This window comes from Caloenas nicobarica, chromosome 5, assembly GCF_036013445.1.
Source record: "Caloenas nicobarica isolate bCalNic1 chromosome 5, bCalNic1.hap1, whole genome shotgun sequence".
In the NCBI taxonomy this organism is placed as follows: Eukaryota; Metazoa; Chordata; class Aves; order Columbiformes; family Columbidae; genus Caloenas; species Caloenas nicobarica.
Window position 1 is genome coordinate 56,018,873 of NC_088249.1, and position 22,407 is coordinate 56,041,279.

At 43.3% G+C, this 22,407-nt stretch overlaps 1 protein-coding gene across 2 annotated transcripts; it reads right to left on the reverse strand.

The window, feature by feature from the left end:
* Positions 1 to 340: 340 nt before the first annotated feature.
* On the reverse strand, positions 341 to 20,883 carry RIC3 (RIC3 acetylcholine receptor chaperone). Of its 2 annotated transcripts, none has more exons than XM_065636728.1 (6): positions 20,716 to 20,883; positions 14,109 to 14,332; positions 12,815 to 12,893; positions 10,593 to 10,686; positions 5,110 to 5,255; positions 341 to 4,115 (listed from the first exon to the last, which is right to left on the reverse strand). In XM_065636728.1, exons 1-6 carry the CDS (start codon positions 20,852 to 20,854, stop codon positions 3,625 to 3,627), a joined length of 1,173 nt encoding a protein of 390 aa, XP_065492800.1. In that variant the 5' UTR covers positions 20,855 to 20,883; the 3' UTR covers positions 341 to 3,624. The 2 variants fall into 2 exon arrangements, with proteins under 2 accessions (XP_065492800.1, XP_065492799.1); XM_065636727.1 differs by having other exon boundaries at positions 5,110 to 5,258.
* Between the last annotated feature and the right edge of the window lie 1,524 nt (positions 20,884 to 22,407).

Here is a 22,407-nt window from a genome sequence, read left to right on the forward strand (position 1 = left end):
CCAGGCACAGAGGTGAGCCTGGCAGGCACCTTACACTAGATCAGGTTGCCCAAACCTCCAGCCAGCCTGACCTTGAACGCTTGGAGGGATGTGGCATCCACAGCTTCTCTGGACAGCCTGCTGCAGTGTGTTGCCACCCTCGTGACCAGAGGCAGTTCCCTCAGCCTGCTCTTCTGTGTCCTGGCCCCTCACCATCTCAAAGGCCCTGGGCTGGACCCACACCCCACACATCAGTGTCTTTCCTGGACTGAGGAGACCAGGAGATCGCAGAGGAGTCCAGATGCAGTCACCAAAGTACTAAATGAGAGGAGGAAAGCGTCTTTACTGTTAATTTCTTGGTTTATTGTTTTCATAGAATCATAGGATGTTAGGGATTGGAAGGAACCTCAGAAGATCATCTAGTCCAATCCCCCTGCCAGAGCAGGAACACCCAGATGAAGTTACACAGGGATGTGTCCAGGTGGGTTTTGAATGTCTCCAGGGAAGGAGACTCCACAACCTCCCTGGGCAGCCTGTTCCAGTGTTCTGTCACCCTCACTGAGAAGAAGTTTCTTCTCATATTTAAGTGGAACCTCCTGTGTTCCAGTTTGTACCCATTGCCCCTTGTCCTGTCATTGGTTGTCACCAAGAAGAGCCTGGCTTCATCTTCGTGACACCCTTTACATATTTATAAACATTAATGAAGTCACCCCTCAGTCTCCTCTTCTCCAAGCTAAAGAGACCCAGCTCCCTCAGCCTTTCCTCACAAGGGAGATGCTCCACTCCCTTCATCATCTTTGTGGCCCTGCACTGGACTCTCTCCAGCAGTTCCCTGTTCTTCTTGAACTGAGGGGCCCAGAACTGGACACCATATTCCAGATGCGGTCTCACCAGGGCCGAGTAGAGGGGCAGGAGAACCTCTCTCGACCTACGAACCACCCCCCTTCTAGTACACCCCAGGACACCATTGGCCTTCTTGGCCACAAGGGCACAGTGCTGGCTCATGGTCATCCTGCTGCCCACCAGGACCCCCAGGTCCCTTTGCCCTACACTGCTCTCTAACAGGTTGTTCCTCAACCTATACTGGAACCTGGGGTTGTCCCTGCCCAGATGCAAGACTCTACACTTGCCCTTGTTATATTTCATTAAATTTTTCCCCGCCCAACTCTCCAGCCTGTCCAGATCTCGCTGGATGGCAGCACAGCCTTCTGGCGTGTCAGCCACTCCTCCCAGCTTGGTGTCATCAGCAAACTTGCTGACAGTGGACTCTATTCCCTCATCCAAGTAGTTGATCAATATATTGAATAGTACTGGTCCCAGTACTGACCCTTGAGGGACTCCACTGTATACAGGCCTCCAACTAGGCTCTGCCCCATTGACCACAACTCTCTGGCTTCTTCAGTCAGTTCACAGTTGTTAATTGCCCAACCTTGAACTCCTAATGAAGCAGCTAGGAGTGATCTTAATGCTGAAGGCCAGCACTTCTGGCAGAACTGCATCCTTCTGCTTCTCTAAAGGAAAAGCTGTTTGACTTCTTTGCTTGATCTCTTTCTGTTCTTTGTGCACAGCTGCAGAGTCTGGCCTCATCTTCAACCACCCATTTGGCAACCTTCTCATCCTCAGGCTGACAAAACCCCATCTTCAGGCCCCATGGACCTTGGTGGCTTTCTGAGGGACAATTCCTGTCACCTCAGTACAGCAGACTCATGGAAGCCAATTCTTACCATCCCCTTTTCTCAGGGCTCAGATCAACACCCCTTCAGGAGGGGTGAGGGTGGGAGTGCGAAAATGGGAAAGAAGGGCTCACGCCACGTGTGGCAGTCAACACGATAGTTGATGCCGGGAGATGGAACGAGTGAGCCCACAGGATGGCCAGGCACAGTGGGTGGGCTTGGCAGCTTATGGCAGGTGCAATGGTTGGGCTGATGGTAGGGCACTGGCTGTGTGCTCCTGCCATGTTGATGGTGTCATGGAGGGAAGCCCTGGCACGGTGTAGTGGTGCTAGGGTAGCCATGCTGGAGGTAGATCCACCTCCATGGGTTCTTCTTGGTGTTCAGGTGCATCCACCTACATGGGCTCCATGCCATCAGGCACACGAGTGATGGCCATTGCTACCATGCTGCTGATGGTGTGCTGCCTCCTTTTCCTTCGTTTCTGCTGCGTCTGTCTCTCTGCTTTCCCATGCAAAAGTGGGCAGCCACTCATCTTGCTGAGGTGGGACCCGTTTGTTCCAATCATTCTTGGAACCTGAGGGGCTTGAAGCTCAGTGAATTGCGAGGTGGCTGCCGCGGTCTCTGTATTTATAGGGCCCAGAACAAATGGTAGTGAGGTAGCTCATGACATGAGGAGGCCACTGTGATGGGGATGCATGTGGTGAAATGTGGCTGTTCTGGGAGCCGGGGGGCCTGTGGCCCGAAAGATGGCCTCATGTGGGAGAAGGAAGAGGGTTGGTGAGCCGAGAGCCCCTGTCCTGGGACTTACTGCCCTGTGCCCTCCTGCTGCCCCTTGGGCACAGGGACTGCCCTCCCTTCCCCTTGTGTGCCTGGGGCGAGCCCCCTCCTCCTCATCCCATGCCTGGGCTCCCCTGGACGGGATGGTGACAGGAGTGTTCCAGGAGGGTCAGGGCCCCTGGCCCTGGAGTGTGGGGAGGTGCCATTTCCTCTGCACAGAGCCCCAAGGGAGAAGGGAGGGCCTGGCATCTTCTGGGCCACTGTGCTGGCGCCATGTGAGGAGTCTGTTGGAGGCCACCAAGGAGGTCCTTGGGGCCTGGAGGTTTCAGTCTGAGGTTCACCCTCAATCTCTTCTATACCTCTAAGGACAAACTTTCTTGCTGATGGTTTTTTTTTTGGTTGGTTGGTTTCTTTTAATCCCCAGGAATATTTTCAGTGTTCTGTAACACAAAGTATGGTTCAATTCCTGGATTCACTTGGGAGTTTCACCACAGCTGTGGCAAAGACAAAACTCAGAATGTTTGAGTCTTGCCCACACGCTTCATGGAACACAACACAGATGAGGCTACTGGGCCTGCAGTGTGGCATAAGCTGGGAAATGGGCGGTGGGTTGGGGTAGCATATGAATTTTGTGGGTTTTGGCGACAGCAGTGTCTTGGGCATAACAGCAGCAATGACACAGTTGAGAAAGAGTCACATCTGTGACTATGGTCTGTTCTGCTGATCAGTTAATGTTCAGGTAAGAGAAAGAAGGCATACCTTCTCCTCTAACTTCCTGGTGATCTCATAAATATATAAGCATTTGATTGATTTTTGTAACTGGTAGCACACAAACGGATGTGCTTGAGAAAGAAAAGACATTTTGTAAACTCTGGGAGGACAAAGACGAAAAACAAGGACTGTTTGTTCAGAATCTGAAAGGAGAGAATCACAAATATCTGAACCAAATAATCTGCTCCAAGATACCAGTCTCCAAAAACAAGGACAAAGTGCTGTTGGCAATGTCGTAGTAAACCATGATAAGACTACATGAAAGACATCATCAGGTAAATGATGTGACTGATTGTTACCATGGGAATGAAGTTGGTACAAAGAGCTGAACACACAGAAGTCTTCATCGGGAACAAAAAGCCACACGAATGACAGTTTATAACCTCTACCTTCACCATCTAGATAACATCCACTATTGTCCCTATTACTCAAGTCCTTTTGTGCTGCGCTTTCTCAGTGTGCCTATTTCATTGAAGTCACTGCCTTTTTGCTTTTTCAGTGCTGCATTTTCATTTTCTGACTCCACAGACAGATCCTCTTGGGTAGACTCTTCTGCTTCGCTGCAGCTCTCAGAGTGGAACCCAGCGTTCTCTGCTATGACAGCAGGATCATCATCCTCGTAACAACAGCAGCACCCCTCAATGCTCTGGCTGTGATGAAGGTCTCTCTCTTCTTCACTGCTGCCAGTGACCTCGTCCTTTTTCTGCATTAAATCATGACCTCCCCTTCCCATGGTGAGATCAGATAGCAGAGTTTGATTGCACAGATGCTCCTCATCTTCCATGCCCTCCATTCTTTCTGCCAGCTCTTCTGCAGAAGGCTGGCTCAGGTCAGGGTAATCTACAAAGATTGTGTCCTGTTTGCGCTTGAAGCAATCAGAATTGTCATAGACAGGATAGGTCTCCTCTGGATAACCTTAGGAATAAAGTGATAATGCAGCTTGAGATGTTACCAGCATTTAAAAACAGTACTGACTTCAGTGACGGATACACAAGATTGTTAGAACAGTTTTTAGCATGGGCAGTATAAGTGTCATCTATTTAATGCCATGTATATGTCAAAGTATTAAATTCTTGGCAAGAATGTGCAAAACATGACTTCTTGGGATATGACGAGAAAACTCCACTTATTTTTAGGGAGCCGGAATATCAAGCCTGACCTTTAGGAATGAATTATCTTGAGTTTTGCTGAAAGCTATGGGAACTGAGAGGTGAAAATTGTGTGTCTTAGATCTTAAAAGAAATGCTCTTTTTTTGTTGTTGTTCCTGTCTACAGATTGATTCATTCATTTTAGAAAAGGTATTATAAACTTAAGAAAACAGAGCTTGAGGTCACTTTTATTATGCTTTATGTTTTGGGTCATTTTTGAAAGCTTCTTAAAGAGCAAGGAATTAAGTCTGCATTTGAGCAGTTCAACTAGGATATCTTGAAAACAGATGTATGTAACAAGTAAACAGCAAAGAATGAGAAGGACATTAAAATAAAGAATTTTTAAAAGCCTTCCTGGAGTTGACTTTTACAATATTTGAGCAAACAAAGCATCTTTGACTAATCAAAAGTAAAGTGTAAGTTAACCAAAACATAACTGATTCTTATTTCCAAGAGTTGTATCATTTTTGCATGAAATTTAGCCCAGCAAAATAAACCTCCAGAAGCAGATGGAACATATGTGAATATTCATATGCCACTTTTGGCAGCAGATAATGTAGTGTTTACACTAAAGGAAATGCTGGATGCCTCAAAATCTATTTTCTTTCTATTATGTTTTGCAAAACAAACCACCTCTTGGAAAGTTTTGAACACTGCTGAAAATGCAGGATAGGAAAGAATTTTGAAAGGATCTGGGACTATAAGTAATCCTTACTTGATTTTTGTCTTCAGGGTAATGGTATGAAAGGCTCTTGCTCACCTTCCCAATCCTCCATGTAAGGAGCTTCTTCAGCTTCCTTCTCAGGAGAGATGCCATCTATGAATTTTCCTTCTTTCATAACTCTGGTAATTTCTCGGAGTTGCTGAAGTAACCTTTTTTCATGGTCTGTTGTAACATTTTGAGTCCTGCTAGAAAATTAATATTAGACACCAGAATTCAGTCCACTATTATTACAAACCATTCACAGAGTTTGAACCCAACTGTTTGGTCCACCCCAGCAGCACAGCCTGAAGAAACCTGGCTGCAAGTGTGATCACTATGCAACATCTGCGTGTCATCTGCCCTTCAGCTTGGTATAAAGGTCTAGCCATTCATCCAGAAAACCTGCAAACTTAGGTAAAGGAAGGCAGATACAACCAATGTGAGAGCAAGTTGGAAGCAACACCCAAGCAAGAGTTATGGTACAAATGACACTACAGACATTTCTGGCCTCTAAAAGAATGTTAGGTGAGAATTAGAGGGCCATACATTGTTTGAAGTATTATAAGGAAATGTAGTTCAGAACCTATGCTACATTTAAAACAACTGGTGGGGCTGATTAAAATGTCTCACAGAGATAGTAGTCTCGAATCTAATGATCCCTAATTGTGAACATTAAAGGTATTAAATTTGCAAGGCCTCGTTAAGAAATGTCAGCTGTACAGATCATTTAGAATCGAAGGGAGAGTGGGAAATGACTGACATTTTTATCAGATTAAAAGCAAACATGATTTTGACTGGTTCTACACTGCTGATTCTAGTAATTACTATTGCTCAGGTAATACAGTTATTACTATTGTAACAAAAATACTTGCAACAGATAAGATCATGTAGTCATTACGTTTTTCTCCTAAAGATCTCCAGACAAAGTATTTGGAAGGTGGTGATCTGAACTCCATAACTCAGTAGGTCACTATAAGAAAGACACTGGCTGTATTTAGGGGTGAAAATTGTTGTGAGTGTTGTGCTTGTTTCATCTTGAGTTTGAAGTTGTTCTTGATCAGATGTTTGACCTCTGTAGAGGACCAAGGCACTGTTCTGGTGTGCTTTTGAATTTGAGGCAGGATCTGTTGCCCTGAGTCACTCAGAGTGGTCCTGGGCATGTGCAGAACGCTGAGCTGTGATGCTATGTGAGGTCAGATCATCTCTGGTGATCTCCAGACCATCAGACAGATAAGCTCCAAGATCAGACAGCTGCTCAGTGAATCCTAGGGTGGGAAGAGGGGAGCTGGAAACAGATTAATGATTTTGGATTTAGGTGATTAGTATCTACTTAATCCTTGTTTCAGGTACCTGAATTCTCATAAAGTTGAAAACTTGCAATATCCATCCTGGTTTTCCTCAACTGTCGTTACTACAGCAGCAGTTGAGGAAACCGCTGATTTGTGCGATGGTGATCAAAGTGCTGACCCTGGGCTCGATTTTGTGCATGGCTGCACACACAGTTGCATGTAACTGAACTTAGCTCAGGAGCAGGCGCACTGGTTCCACTAGCAGCTACCCAGATTAAACTGTTTAATTGAGATCACAAGGCTAAACATCACTTCTCCGTTCTTGCCCTGAGGGGCACTTTGCCCCACAGCTTGAAAAGCTGATCGGGTCCCAGCGCCATTCGGAGTTTGCACTGAGTCCCTTCAAGCTGCGGTGGCAGCTTGTTCCACAGAACACGGGAAGGTGTGAGACAGTGAGACGGCATCTTCTCAAAACCCTGGGTAATGCAGATGTAGAATCTGAGATGTGAAGGAAATGGTTTCATCAGCTAGCTGCCTTTGACAGAAGCTGTAATAGAACTGCCGAACTAATCCTCCTTTTATAGACAAAAGTGTCTGTAATTTGAATACGTATCACCTGGATAAAGACAGACAGGCCTGTGTTCAGCACAGTGGGAAGATACGCTAGCTCAGATAACAGGATCAATCAATGCAGCTGCATCACTGTGGCATTTCATATAGGAAAATTCCTAATACGCTGGATACTTTCATTAGAAATCGCTACTGTCTTATTGCAACACAAGGTCTCTATACCTCAGAGTATTCCTCCTCCAGATACCTTAATTATAAGACAAATTTCCCTGCAGAGGGGGAGAAACCCAAGCCCATGCACCATCTCTGCTTCATTTAAGGCCTCTGCAAAGACTTACTGTATAATGTATGTCTGCCTTCGTGTGGGAGAGTACCAGGATTAGAGGACAACAGATGCAAAAGGTGTACAGTGTAAGAAAAGGTCATTATTTTTATTCTATGTGTTTGTAGTTCCGACACAGATATTACTTTTCACAGTGGCAGTGCTTATGTTTTGTAGACACTCAAAGTGCTCACTAAAAGGTAAAGGTTTCTTGTGCTGAGATCGAAACATTTCCTGAAGAGCTATCATGGCTGCAGTGAAAATCCATAATCTAACATGGTATCCAAGACACATCAACCAGTATTGTTTTGCTTCATCATCTTAACCACTATTAAAATGCAGCTATAGCCCAAAAAGGATGCCCTACAGAGTACAGCCTTTCTCTCTTTTCAGTATCACATTTGCTGAGATTATGGTAAAAAGATAAGTTTTTCCAATTTACAGCCTGGTAAACAAGACTTTAAAAACTGGTAACCGAGCTGTGCTATTTCCACCTCTTAAATAAATTACCTAATTAAAAATCTCAGAAATTGAGTGCTTCTTGTTTGGTTTTTTTTTTTTTTTTTTTACGAGAGTATCATACAGTACTCCTCTTGAGAAAAAAAATTTACAAGTAATCTTCAGTATAAAATGGTTTCAAAATACCAAATTTTACAGACAGTAGTAAAAAGAATATGGGTAAGACATCTGTGAGAATGGGTGGGGAAAACTTTTGTACCCATTACATCACTGTCCAACACTGAAACACTCTGCTAAAAGCCTGGAAAAAAAAGCGTATGCATGCTTTTAATGCATAGAACCCTATATAACCATCAATCAAGACTTTATTTCTGAATCATCAAATTCCCAGCAAGGCTCCTCATCTCTGCTGAGAAATACTGGACTATAAAGGTCTACATTTAGAAACTGGAGATACAGAGGTGCCCTTAGTGATAGAGATGTGATGATAAATTACAAATATGTATAATTTAGATTTATAACCTGTTGAAAAAAGAGCTGGGAAGAATGCTAGATTTTCTCCAAGCTGTGAATCATTATATCCTTAGGTGCTATTTACCTGTGTGCATTAGGTAACAGTTTAGGTTTGGTTATGTTGCCGAGGTCCCAGCCAGGTAGTTTGTTCTTCCTCTTGCTTTCTTTACCTTGCCTCTAATCCTTGCTAAAACATGCCAGGCCTTACTAAAAGTATCTGTACTTGCACTTTTTGAAAGTTTTGCGTTTCTGCAAGGGAGTTCCTGTGCTTGGGGCTGTAGCAATTCCAACTGGCATGCTGGTTTGGAAGGAGGTCTCCTTGGTTGGGTTGGAGGTTGGTCTTCAAGCCTCATTAAAAAAAAGGCAAATCCATGTTTCTGCCTGCCTACCTTCTACAGCACAAGGGTGGATAATACTAGCTATCTTATCTGAGAAAACCAGCTAAGAGCATTGAGAGACGTTCCTGACACACTTCATTCAAATGCTTTTGAAAGAAAAAGAAATGAGCAGGACAAGCCACAGCAAGAAAACACCACATACACTTGCTACAGAAGAAATCAGAATAAAATCACACAGCACAATATATATTATTCATTTGAAAGGGGATTTCTTTCTATGGTACAGCATTATCTGAGAATAAACCATCCTTCCAAACTCATTCAGATTTCAAAACCAATGTTTTTTGAATAGAATATACAAAATTAGAATGTTTTTGGATACTAAGGATCTTCACCAGAAGGAGAAACCCAGGATGAATCCTGGAGCTGTTCAGCTGGGAGGAGACACTGAGGCATGAGCTCAGCCCTCAGCACTGTTACAGACACTGTGTGTTATGGTGACACATTGGGTTTTGTGACAACGCAAAATGTTATTTGGTTTGGTTACTAATCACTTGGCAGGCTGGGAGTCGCTTTGCCATATCTACTATAACGGGCCATGGTTTCAGCTGAGGTCTTTCAGCATTAGTTTAAATTTGATATCAGTTACTTCTCTCTGGCTTTTCTGTTGTAAGGATTTCTGTTTAACTGCATATTAATAAATAGAGCTCAAGTAATTTTTGCTCTGTTCCTCTTTCCTTTATATTCAAATCTATCAACATCTAGATTGAATAAGCCCAGCACAGTACTCGGTGCTCTAATTACACTTTCTAACCATATATGTTATTTTAAGACATGCATCCAGTATTACTGAACTTAATGAGTATCACAGTGTAGATTAAGCAAGCCTCGAAGTCTGCGTGTATTTGAAAAACAGCTATTTGCTCCATCTAGAGGTGCTTTTCCCCTTCTCTTTAAAGAGGCTACATAGAAAATTCTTTATTAGATTATGATTTCCCCTGAGGCCTTTAGGTCCATCTATATAAATAGTTTGGTTGAACAAAGAAAGGAAGTTCTACTAAATAAAGGCTCTGAGCCAGTAACATCAAGTGGAACAAATACTGGATCAGACCCTAAACCCATTTTCTCAGTAAAAAATACCCTGTCCTGAGAGTCAGCACAATATCTGGGCAGCTCATAAACCTATTTCTGGCAGCCTAAAGGTACATCTAGAGCGTTGTGTTAGCTCTCCGAAACAGACTGATCCAGACAAAGTCAACGTGTTACAACCTGAAGAGCTGTTTTTTTGAGATTGCAAACATGACCTCAGTGTTCATGGTATTTAAATTTTCAAACACTGCAGTTATGCATTGTCCTATTGCTGTGTTGCTACACTTCTTATGAATAGCATAGACTTGTTTTCCAGTGTTTCTTTATAACGTAGAACAGTGATCTCAGATCTATAGCAAACATTAATAAACATAATAAATTCTTAAATCCTGATTTTACAACTCTTTTTTTTTATACTTAGAAGAAAATGCATGGATTTACTGGTTACAGGGTGGAACTAAGTTGTGGAATCAGATGATTATACAATTATGCCCTTAAATATTTTATGGATAGTCTAACAGGCATTTATATAGATTATAATGGCATTTCTGTTTAGAAAAATAATTTGTAGAACTGGAAAATAACATCAAACAAATGTGTGTCTTAGGAATCATTCATTGGGTCACATATGACAGGTTGGTTTATATTCTTTAAATGTAGACGTTTTATTTTCTGTTTACACATACATGTCATTATTTTCCAAATAATGCACTGTACAAAGCGGGGGGTAGAGATAGTTGCTTTTCTGTTTAAGGAAAATGAAGTTAGAAAAAAATGATTTATTTTAAATATAGATTCTGAAAAGAGAAAACCTGCAGAACAAAAAGTGTGATGTGCAAAATCAGATTTCTACAATCTGAAGTAGTAATAAAAATTCTATCTTAATACAGCAAATGCAAGGAAGTATAATTTTTAATCAGAGAAGACTCTCTCCTTAAAAAGCTGTAATTTGAAACATACCTGTCAGAGTTGGGTCCTACTCTGTTCATTAATTTTTCCATAGCTGCTTCTGTCTCTCTCAGTTTTTCCTGGAGTTGTGTGAGCTCATAGTCAGCTGTAAAACAAACAAAATGCCAGGGTCTGTCAGTAGGAGCTTTGAAAATGTATCCCTGTCCTGTTATCACAGGTAGCATATGCTGTACCAAACCAAACTGGTAGAGGAAACTAAACCATGCGGCTTGAAGAGTTCTACCTACTTTTCCTGGTATAAGAAGGTGAAGACTGTTGCCAATGGTAATAGGACACACAGAAAGCACCTTCTTTCCAAGGGTCCTGAGCAACCTTCCAATAAACAGAGTGAGTGGGCCACTGTATATCACTGGAGATTAAAGTCAGGGAAAATAAAATTCTTCCTAAGGAAACCACAGTGTTTTACTGTCTACTACGGAATTAATAGTTCTCATGGAATTTCCCTGTTAAGTCCTTGGAAACAGAGACAAAAGGTCACTTGAGCATTTTCTAACGAGTCTAAAGTTTGAAAAACCACATCTTTATCAAAGAGAATAAAGCCGATGGGCTTGATGGCATCCCACCCTGCAGAGGTGTGCCAGGGCAGGCAGCGAGCGCTGCCTCTGCCAGGACCAACAGCCGCCAGCCACGCCGGGTCTGTCTGGGGAGAAAAGCAAAGCACGGGATCTCCAAAGTTGCACTTTTTGCGGAAAATGTTTCCGTAGTACAGCAGTCGACCCACATGCGCATACACGCAGGAACACCCATACTGGCTTTGATTTAGCCAAGAGTGTTAACAGTGAAGATGCAACAGCATGGACGTCAACAAAAGTGCTTGAGCGCTTTCTTTGGCTTTTGTCGCTCGCGCTTAAAATCCTATAGCTGAGACTTCATTTTTCCCAACTGCAGAACAAAATGAAACCAGCCTGGGTTAGTTAAATATTTGGCTGCTCCAGGAACACCCATTTAAGCAACACAAAGGCACAATGGAACTCCAACAGAGTAGGAATGGAGAAAGCCATCCACAAACATCCTGCTTTTGGAAAGTTCTCTGTTCTGCAGAGAATGTCATTGCTTAGTGTATCACTGATGTAATTATTTCGCACGTCTAAGACTTTAGAAATAGGGGAAGGGAAACTGGCAAAGAGAAAGGAAGTTACTCCCTCCAAGTCACTGCTAAGTGGTTCCTGGTCCAGTGACTTGTCGCCTGCTCTGTTAACGGTTTGCATTGAATGCTTTAGGAATACATACGAAGAGCTCTAGAAAAAAACAGAATAATCTTCATCACTAGTTCTTTGGGTTATAATGGTGGTAAATATTTAACTTACTGCAAAGTTAGATTCTCTTACCAAGCATTAGAGAAAAAAATATAATTACCATTGCTAATAAATTGCCCCAAATTGCCAGGCACAATGCAGTACAAGTGCACTAAAAATGCAATCTATAGGACTGAGTACATTAGGTATTCATAATATACACATTAATGTCAAGGCAATTACAGCTATGTTATGAGAATTACCTTACTGCTAGCACTTTCTGTAAAGCCGTAAGTACTTTTCTTTCTTATTACAATTTAGCCAGCTAAACACAACACAGTTAAATACTGTTACGGTAACTACTCATCCAGTATTCAATAGCAACCTTATTAATTTATCTAAGAAATGTCTACAAATAGTTGAATCTATCCCACTGATGTTTAGGTAAAATCACAATAGCATTTCAGAATACCATTTGCTTTCTCATCAAAACTTTGAGCATTGCAAAAGGGGAAGGGAAAAGTAGGGAAGTGCCTGCTGATGGCTAAGAATTCAGAAATTACAAAAAAACCCCACAAAGCTAGCTTTTAATAGTATCTTTATATACTATTACTAGAATATTACGGATTATGGAATAATTATAGATGGACATCCTATTACCCGTTTTTAATCATTAGCTACATAGCTTTTCTGCAAATCCGTACAGTTAATTCAGTGAACCTCATGAAAAGCCATTGCTTCCAGGGGGCTTGGGATCGGGCTGCTATCGCAGAGTCTCATTAGCCGAATGAGATTATAAAGCCACGGTGCAGTAATTCACTTTAACTCTTGCTCACTCCAACACAAAAGCTTCCAGCTTGTTCTTTACGAGGGGAAGAACAGCAGCTTTACAGCGTGCCCGGAATGTTAAGAACTCAGTTGGACCGTGCCTCTACACAGTCAACAGCGACACAGATACAACTCGGAATTCCAACTCACTGATTTTCCTCTTGGTGTTCCCAGGTGCAGCAGTAGGGCATTTCCGCTCTCCAGCACTTGTTTTTCCCTTGGAAGCCAGCTGATGAGTGAAAAAGACAACCCCCACTATGAGTTACAGCAATAGTAATATATAAGCCGAAAAGGCAACAGAAAAAAAAGGATAGAAAACTGAACTGTGCCAGAAAGTAACCACAGAAAAGTATGCCCAGCAGCAAAAACAGACAACTATGAAAGATGCCTGGGAGATTTTGCCAGCTGAAAACTCCTAAAAGACACTTGGAACAAATTATATTTTTAAGCATAGTGAAACCATAACTCATCAAAAATAACTTTTTCATTTTAGAATATATATCTGCTGCAGCCTGATCCTGTAATTCTTCTGTGTATAGGAGAGAAAAAAAATGGTGCATTGGGCAATTACTGTGAAATAAAGAACAGGTTCTGAAGGAATTATATGTGACCCCACTTGTCTCTCTTGCAATGTTTTCTGCCATTATTGCTTATCAACTTTGTACCTGCAGCAAAGATACTGGTTGGCTCTACACAGAAGTTGCAGACTATCTATTTCTTTTGTCTTACCTGTGTCTCATCAGCTCACCCAATTCACGTTGTTCTTGCCTCTTGTCTGTCCAGAGCAGGCCGAATTGTTTGGACACTGCTCAGTCAGGATTCAGCCCCCACTCAAAAGGAGAGAACATTTCCACCAGTCCACTTCTCCCTCCTCCCACACAGCTGTCTGTCATCACTGACATGCCAGTCACGTCTATGTAACCAAAACGCTACGAAAGTTCAAATCAAGTGTGGAACACTTGAGGGGAATTTGGGCTGAGCTGTTTTAAACTAGCTTTCAACCAGTTCCTCAGCTGGGGTAGCAGTAATTGTACTCCCTCTCTCCCACTTTAAATACGTAACACAATACATGACATATACAGTATATATAATACTTAGTTATACATAATAGAAAATAATATTATGTGTATATTCAAAATTAATCTAACATTGTTCTAGACATACACATTTTCCAGGGGAAAAAAAATCCTTAAAAAAACTTTGAGAGTTCAGAGGCCAATACAGGATTGCAGCAACCCATCCCTGTATTTTCAGCTACCGTCTTTGTAATAGCAAAACCCACAGGATACCCCAATCTTTCAACCACTAGTCAAAGGTCCCGCATCAGCATTTTTTCTGAGCAAGGCTGAAATGGAACCAGGTACAGAAATGGGGCTATCATTTCTGTTTTGAGGGGGTATTTAGTTGGTTTTTTCTCTGACTTTTCAGTTTATGTTGGTCTTACCTTGAATAAAATGTACAGGATATATAAGAAGATGCCAAATCCATATATAGGGATAATCTGTCCCACAAGACCTCTCCCAGTTCCACCAGTGCTTCCACCACCACCTCCGCCTGCCTTGGCTTTGGCAACTGCTTCAGCAAGGTGAGACCTTGGAAAATGAGGGGCAGCTCGGCTGTCGGGAGCGGCCTGGTAATGCAGCCTGGGTGGAAAGCGACCGAGCTTCCCTGCAAAAAAACCCACACAACGATTATTTTTTCTTCTAGTACTTCTCACCCTTTTTCATGCAGCCTAAAACTGCAGCAGCAGGCACAGCTGACCTCTTTTCTCTACTTCTACATGCACCACCACTAATGAATAAAGTTGTTGGACTCTAAGGGGTAAGTCTGTGAACTCAGTCCTCAGTGATTTACTATATGCAGTGCTACGAGTTAGGTATGCACAATTACTCTCTTGATTTTAAGAAGTGAAAAAGCTGGCAGGGCAATTAACAAAACATGGAGTTTGACAGCTATATACTTGTCCAAAGACCCTGTGAATCAGCATCCCGAACAGGATGAAAACCCCAACTCTTACTTCTGGTTCTCTGTCCAAAAAAATGTATGGGTTTTCTGCTGTGAGCCTGATCTTTCAATATTACAAATAGTGTTTCAATATTACACAAAGGTATGTTAATGCATAAACCACTACCCATCTAGTATCCCGATGTACAACTGCAGTGGTCACACAGTACAGATTTTCAGCTATTGCCATAAGACATAGCATTTTACCTAAGGAGTAATGAAAGATAAAGAAAACTGGTGGCACCTCAAGCCATTCTTAAAATGGCGTTGGGTATAGTGATGTAGGAGGAGATTGAATATAGCTTGGGACATACGCTCTTTGGCATTTTAGAGGGAAATGAATTGTTTCTAGCCCTAAGAGAGGGAGAGAGAATTTAAAACAAGAAAGGGGAGTCAGCATAAATGGAAGCATGGATCCTAGAGTAACGCTGGAGAGAGACAGAAATGATGCTGTGGACAATTTCACTAGGATCTCAATGAATCTAAGCTCATGCAGTTACTCTGTTTTCTTGCTGCCTTCAATTCAACATCTGCTCTTGTTAGGAAACACTGTCATAGGCAGCTAAACTCCTGAGCACAGAAAATTACAGTAAATACATATTAGGAAGTAATATCAATAATTCATGGAGTTCCACTACTAAAAACACATTTTCTTTTAGGTGATGGCATACGTTGAGTGCTGTAGGCTTTAGTGAAACTGCCCAGTTATACCACCACTGACCAAAACTGCTCTCAGATTAGCTTAGGCTCAACTTTGAGGAAGCTGTTATCGTGCGCTTTAATTTCAGTGAATTATTCAAAGTCTGTGATGGAAAGCAATAACAGCGTCTTATTTACAAGCAAGCCCCATTGCCCCAGCAGGAATGCCTCGTAGCAGTAGGTCACTGGGGAAACAAGTCTGATGTCGTGTAGAGAGCAGTATTGCGGAGGCAGGGATGAAACAGCAGGGTAGACAAACCTTTGCAAAACATCTTATACTCATGCAAATATTATTTATTTAAAAAAAGAGATAAAGTAGAAAATAACTGACAAAGGTGAAGCCGTATTTAAAGGGAATAGCTTTCTAAATTATCCATAAGGCCTCACTTGTGCTTTGAAAGATTCAATTCAATTAAAGATAATCAGGCCAAAGGGACACACACTAGTCATTTCATTATTGAAGTAGTTTATAGGGGAATAGCAGTATCATGTTAGAATGACTGTGTTTTGTTTCATCTTTTAACAATACTCAACTGAAAAAAGCAAATCTTTAAAAGTGTGTTTATAGCATACCTCATGCAACAGCCAACCAGCTGATAATATTCAGACCATTAATGTACCTTTTTTCCAAGAAAGCTATTATGTGTTCTACCTAATGGAGCTTAGGAATTGCTACTGAGCCCAACTTGACTATTTATAAACTTATTTAGACAAGTTATTGTATAATTCATCATATTGTTATTATATAATTGATCAACTCATAGTTTAGCTAATATGTCTTTCTGCAACATCTGACCAGCTGTAAAATACTGGGATACATACATACACGTATAATAAAAAAATAATTTGACATGCAGGAAGATCTTACAGGCTGTTGCTACGTTAAGTTTGCACTCCATCCATCAGATATAGGGTACATGATTTCATTTATACAATGTGCATGTTCTTCAGACCCCGGGAAGCGTTAGGAGGAGGGTCAGAGATGGGAAATGGCAGTCTGGGAAGCACGTGTAACCTGTCCAAGCTGATGGCAAAGCAAAGGATGCTGTTCTCATCGCTCCTCACATCTCAACCAAGCTGCTCCTTCGGAGGACAGCACCCACAGTTCTCATGCTCTACAGTAGGCGCTCTGCCTTTTTTCTTCGTTTCCGTCTCAAAACCATGGTTACACTGATTTGGTTTGGAAATGCTAAGATTGTGTGGTTTTCCAAGTAAGACATTTACTATTCCTTACTGTGCATGCAAAACCAACCAAAATAACACAGACCAAGAAGAAACCAGCTAGATGTTTTGCAAAAGCTTTAACTGAAAGCACGTGTGACAGTGGGATGCAGAACTATCCTCCTGCCTCAGCAATGCCATTCCAGTCCTCAAACCTGTCTTCAAACTGTACTCAGACTCCCATGTTCAGGGATGCTTATGTGCCATTTACATTTTCCTGACAAAATGTTCATCGCTGTGACCAAAAAAGAAAACTACCACTTTTTCAGACAGTCACAGGGATCAGAAATGAAATATGCTTCTGTGAGACCCAGAACTCAAGAATTTTTGTATGCTTTTCTCTCCTGCTCTGTTGGACTGATGTGTGCTATAAACAAAGCTTTTGCTAAGTAGGATATGCAAGACCTCCCTCTTTGGAAGATGCCAATAAAGAGGCATTCCTACTGACACCTTCATCTCAGGACTCTTGAATCAATTTTAAGCCACTCTCAGCAGTGTATCTTCATAAAACATTCATTTTCTCTCTCTCTCTGTCCAGTTAGATGAATTGGCCAAAGGGTTCTAAAGCTGCAAATGGGAACACACAGAAAGACACACAGACTCCATGATAAATTAACTTAAAATGTCCTCCAAGTTTTTCTTGTATGCCCTCCATGTTTAGTATAATAGTTTAGCATAATCTATAAAGAAACTATTTTCTTGACATTTAATCTAAATTCTATTTCAAGCCACTATATCATTGCTGCTGCTATTCTCTAACACCTTCTAATTTTCCCCAACACCTCTGCTCACAGAAAGCCCAAGAAATGAATCCTTTTTATAACACTGCAAGTTCACATTTGGTTCATTGTTGAGGCCACTATTTCAGTATTTATTATACGCTATCAGAAGACCCATGTTTTTGTTTTACACATGCAGTCATCTATATTTTTCCCTTCTAAATATTTTTATAAATACTTCTGATTCTGGCAGACAGTGTAACATCAAGATGAGAATGGACAGACAGTATGCATTTATTTAGTTCTTGCTCTTTTACTGACATTTACAAAACAGCTCTGGCTGTGTTTCAGAAGCACAACTTTAGAAACCTACCCAAAAAAGGTTAGAAGGAAGGACAGTTTTGAAATCCTTACTTTAAACCACCGCACCACTCTGTTTTTAATGGACACAGCCAAATGCTTGAACATTTTTTAGAAAATATTGCAGCTGAGGGTTAAAAAGGAGAACACAAGAACTACCCAAAATGGAAACATTGTAATTTTCTGAAGTAAAGACACCTGCAAGCAACTGATGTGTGGGTTGCACAAATACAAGCTGGCCAGAGGCATTACCTGAACAGCCACACATTTTTCTCGTAAAGCTGATGCCACGTTATCATTCATAAGGATGTAGACAGACTACACACCTCTTGTGATGGAGCTGTAATGTTTTTCTTAAACTACCAACTTACAGAGTAGCTTTACAAAACACATTGCATATATTTATGAACATTAGGCTTAAAAGTACTTTTAAAACTGCTAGTAGCTCTTTTTTCCTCTTTTCCAAAAGTGGGGGTTTTTAAATTCTAACGCTTGTCCATGAAGTAAACTAGAAATGATACATTCACAGTAAGTCTTTAGTCAGAGTAAGCTCTTTAAATACGTTCTTTCATATACATGAAACTACTACTGTGAAAAAGAACAACCTTCCTATCTGAAAGATAATATTAACTTCTACAGTATTATGCTCACCATTTTCTTAAAAGAGACCTCTGAAAATGGCTTTATTAGAGAAAATGCCATTGTTACGCTTAAAGCCTGTTTCGATAAAAAGCCTTCTGGTAACATTGAGTTCTAACAAATGGTAGTAAACTTTAAGAATGTTTTATTCAGAGGCATTTTGCCCCCAAGACTACAATAAGCACTTTATTAACTTCAAAAATGACATGATTACTTCAAGTCCCTGAAACCTCTGTCGGGTAACTGCAGTTATCAGTTCACTGAAGAGGATGACTAATGACAGGGATATGAATTCAACTGTTCAATCAAGATTTATTCCTCCAATAAAAAAAATAACTTCAGGTGAAATAAAGTTTGGTCTAGAGAGCAGGTGTAATGAAGTTCTTGCTATCAAATTGAAAATATGGACTATAAATTTTCATCTGAAACGGATCAGCTGAGGTGAGGTATTACAGCCTCGGCCAAAGCTGGGTGCTGGGGTGCCAGAGGAGCACGCCCGGCGCTCACTCTGCACCAGGTACACGCTCGTTTGTGCTGTACTGTCATCTGCAGGGTGATGGCAAGAGTATTTATGCTACCTGTTGATGATGGTAAGAGTATTTACGTTATCTATTTTAAGCATTTAACTGTGGCCTTGACAGTCAGCTTCTGACAGCACTGCTTAAAGCAGGCTGTGCTAAAACAGGTATAAACATCATGTCACTGAAAGAATTCGGGTGCAAGGTGTTCTTTTTTCTTTTTAAGCTAATTTTTCTGTTAGATTAATTCAGTCCATCCTGCAGCCAAAGAAAGAAGCACCATGTTATTAACTGACAACTGCCTACGACTGCACTGCTGTGGGAAAACCATTTGTCAAACTCCATCATCCGGCATCGCTCCAGGATCAGTCGGGAGCTGCTCAGGGGCAGAAGTTAACGGAGAGACAGGTCCCACCTCCCAGAGTGGCTGCTCCCAGCCCCGCTTCAGGCAGGAGACCCCACAGTCCTCACCGAGGCCCTGTGCTGGCTGCTGGGCCTTGGCGGAGCCCAGCACCCTGCCCTCGCTGTGCTGCTCTTGATGTGCTACCAAAAAAAATCAGCTACCATCCAGGTTTTCAGTGTCAGAGATTATGGAATGAAACTATAAACCTGTAGATCTACCGTGCTCATGAACCTATATTCAAGTTCTTAAAGACCAAGAATACACACACAGAAACCACGGAAGCGTAGCTGTAGTATATAAGTAATATATTTCAGTACAACATGTTGTTTCAGCAGTAACTTTAGCCTGAATGTCCTTAAAAAACCCTGGTCAGATGAAATAAACGTCACTGAAGTGCAGTCATGTAAGAACCAGGCTGTTGGAAGGATGCAGAAGATAAAGTCACTGAACAGGAGCACCAGCAAAACCTGTAAGTTTTCTGTCCTTCCACCAGCCTCACCTCTGGCTTGCGGGCAGCCCTGGGCAAAACTCTTTTTTTGCCAAGACTATGACAGCAGCTACTTTTGCAAAGTGCCTTGGGGAGAAAAACCTGCAACAGGCATGAAAAGAATGGGAGATGCTTGTATGAACCCATTCCTCTGCAACTTAAGAGGGGACATGCAGAGCAGGAGGGCAAGCAAGGACATGGCCCGAGGGATTGCAAGGACAGGATCGAGTCTAAATGAGTCAAATGGCACATTTATTATGAGAACATGGTGCATGAAAGCCAAGTTTGAAATACTGGAGTAGGAAACTAAACAATGAAGATAATTCAAATGAGCTTTTATTTCACATGCAACAACAAAAGCACTCTGTACAGAAAATAACAAAATAATGAAGCTTTCAAATAAAAAGTGATGCATCACAATGGAGAAAAAAAAAAAGTGGTACGTCTCTTTCCAGTAGCTTTAGTACCCCACTTACATAAGATAAAATTAAACTTGGAAGATTTTAAAATATCTTGGAGGGGAAAGAAACGGGTAAATTGCAGTGAGAGCAGTAAATTCAATCTTTTCACACTCAAAGGAGAGAGCGTGACACGGGTTACACCAACGGGAAGGATTAACTACACTACGTTTCCATACCAGGCAGCAGAGCACCTTCCAGACGCGCCGTGCACCCTCGGCACAGCCCCGGGGCCGCCGGGCCACAGCCCGGGGCCACAGCCCGGGGCCGCCGGGCCACGGCCCGGGGCCACAGCCCCGGCCGGCCGGGCCACGGCCCCGCAGCGGCCCCGGGCCGCAGAGCTGACGGGCCGGGTGGGCCCAACGCGGCACCGGGACCCGCCGCCGGCCACCGCTGAGCCACCCCCCGCGTTTTACGCCCGGCCCCCGAGCAGCAGCCGAAACACGGACCTCGGCGTCCCGGGGCGGGGGCACTGGCGGCGAGCAGCGCCCCGCCCTCGCCTCAGCGGAGCCGCCGTCGGCCGGGCCCGCAGCGGCCTCTTACCCTCGGGCGCTGCGAGCGGCGCGGCCCCGGGCTCCTGCCTCCCGCCGCCCCGAGGCAAGAAGGTCCGCGGCAGGAGGAGGGAGACGCAGAGCACCAGGCAGGAGACCATGGCCACCCGGCAGCACGTCGAGATCGCCATGGCGGCCCGCGCGGGGCCGCCACCGGCCCGTCACGGCTCCGTCAGACCGTGCGCAGGCGCGCGCGTGCGCTGTGCGCTGGCGGGAACGGCGGGGGCGGCGGGGGCGGCGGGCCCTGGTGTGGGCTGGGGGCTTGTGGAAAGCGGCCCTGAACCTCAGAAACGCGGGCCAGGGCGGGAGGGGCGTTTGGATCCTGGAGCACAAGTCTGATGAGGAGCGGATGAGGGAGCTGGGGCTGTTCGGCCTGGAGAAAAGGAGGCTGAGGGGAGACCTTAGCGCTGTCTGCAGCTACCTGAAAGGAGGTTGTAGCGTGGAGGGCGTTGGTCTCGTCTCCCGAGTAGCAAGTGATAGGACAAGAGGAAATGGCCTCAAGTGAGGTTTAGATTGGATATTAGGAAACATTTATTCACAGGAAGGGTTGTCAGGCATTGGAACAGGCTGCCCAGGGGAGTGGCTGAGTCACCATCTCTGGAGGTGTTTAAAAGGTGTTCAGATGAGACTCTTAGGGACGTGGTTTAGTGCTAGAGTTAGGTTATGGTTGGACTCGATGATCATAAGGGTCTCCTCCAACCAAAATGATTCTCTGATTCTCCCTAATCCCACCATAAGTGTTTTCCAGGCTCTCTGCCCCCGCCGTGGCTGTAGCACTGTGAACTTATTGAGGGGGGAAAAATGAGATAATCTACACAGTGCCTTTTTCTCTCCCCCGTGCAGGGTCTCGGTGGTGTCCCAGCTGGTCGGATGTCAGGACAGAGCAGGCGGGCACTGGTGGCTCCGCAGTGTCCTGCCGTGCCGTGAGCCCGTGTCACCAGCAGGACGGGGCCAGACCGCGCTTGTGAGGGCAGGAGGGCTCGGGGGGCAGGACAGCGTCCTGGCTAAAGAGCTGGTTGAGGCCACAGCTGGCCTGCGCTCTCCATGTGGAATTGTTTCCCTGCTTTGAGCACGCGTAGAGAAGTCCAGACCGTATTTGAAATTAATTCAATGTACTGCAGCTATCCAAGAAATTTAAAAATTATAAACGTGCATATGTTTTCAAAAAGGAGCTTGAAATTTGCGTATTGTCAGTGCAGTTGTTTAAGGAGCTGCTGTGCAAAGTCATCCTGAAACCACCTTTCTACTATACTGACAATAAAAGATCGAAGTAAAGAGGGAAGTTCATTGTTTGTACTCATTCATTCTCACTGACTTAAGCAAAAAATTGCCAGTCATATCAAATTAAATTATATGGCTTTGTATTTCCATTATAGTTCTATTCCACTGTACTGCTGTAGTTGAATTACACTATTTTCCATGGGGTGTGGGCTGTGACTACTGAATTTTGCTCACTTTACGCAAGAGCTACCCTTAATTAGATTTGAGCTGAGAGCAGAATTGCTTTGACTAACGCTGCAGACCAGTACAGTAGCAGAATGCCACAGACTCTTCAGTTACTGCAAAGGAGATATTGTCTGTCTGAACAGCCAGAACTGGGCAGGTGATTCCAGAAATCGTCCCCACTGAGCACCTCATCCCTGGGGAGGCAGCAGCCCTTGGCCAGGTGCCACCAGCTGTCACC

Coding starts and splice junctions, on each gene's coding strand:
- RIC3 (XM_065636727.1), bottom strand. CDS start 20,854: ATGGCGATCTCGACGTGCTGCCGGGTGGCCATGGTCTCCTGCCTGGTG. Junction 12,894..14,108: donor TCCTGTACATTTTATTCAAG/GTAAGACCAACA, acceptor TTCACTCATCAG/CTGGCTTCCAAGGGAAAAAC. Junction 5,259..10,592: donor GTAGGACCCAACTCTGACAG/GTATGTTTCAAA, acceptor TTAATTTTCTAG/CAGGACTCAAAATGTTACAA.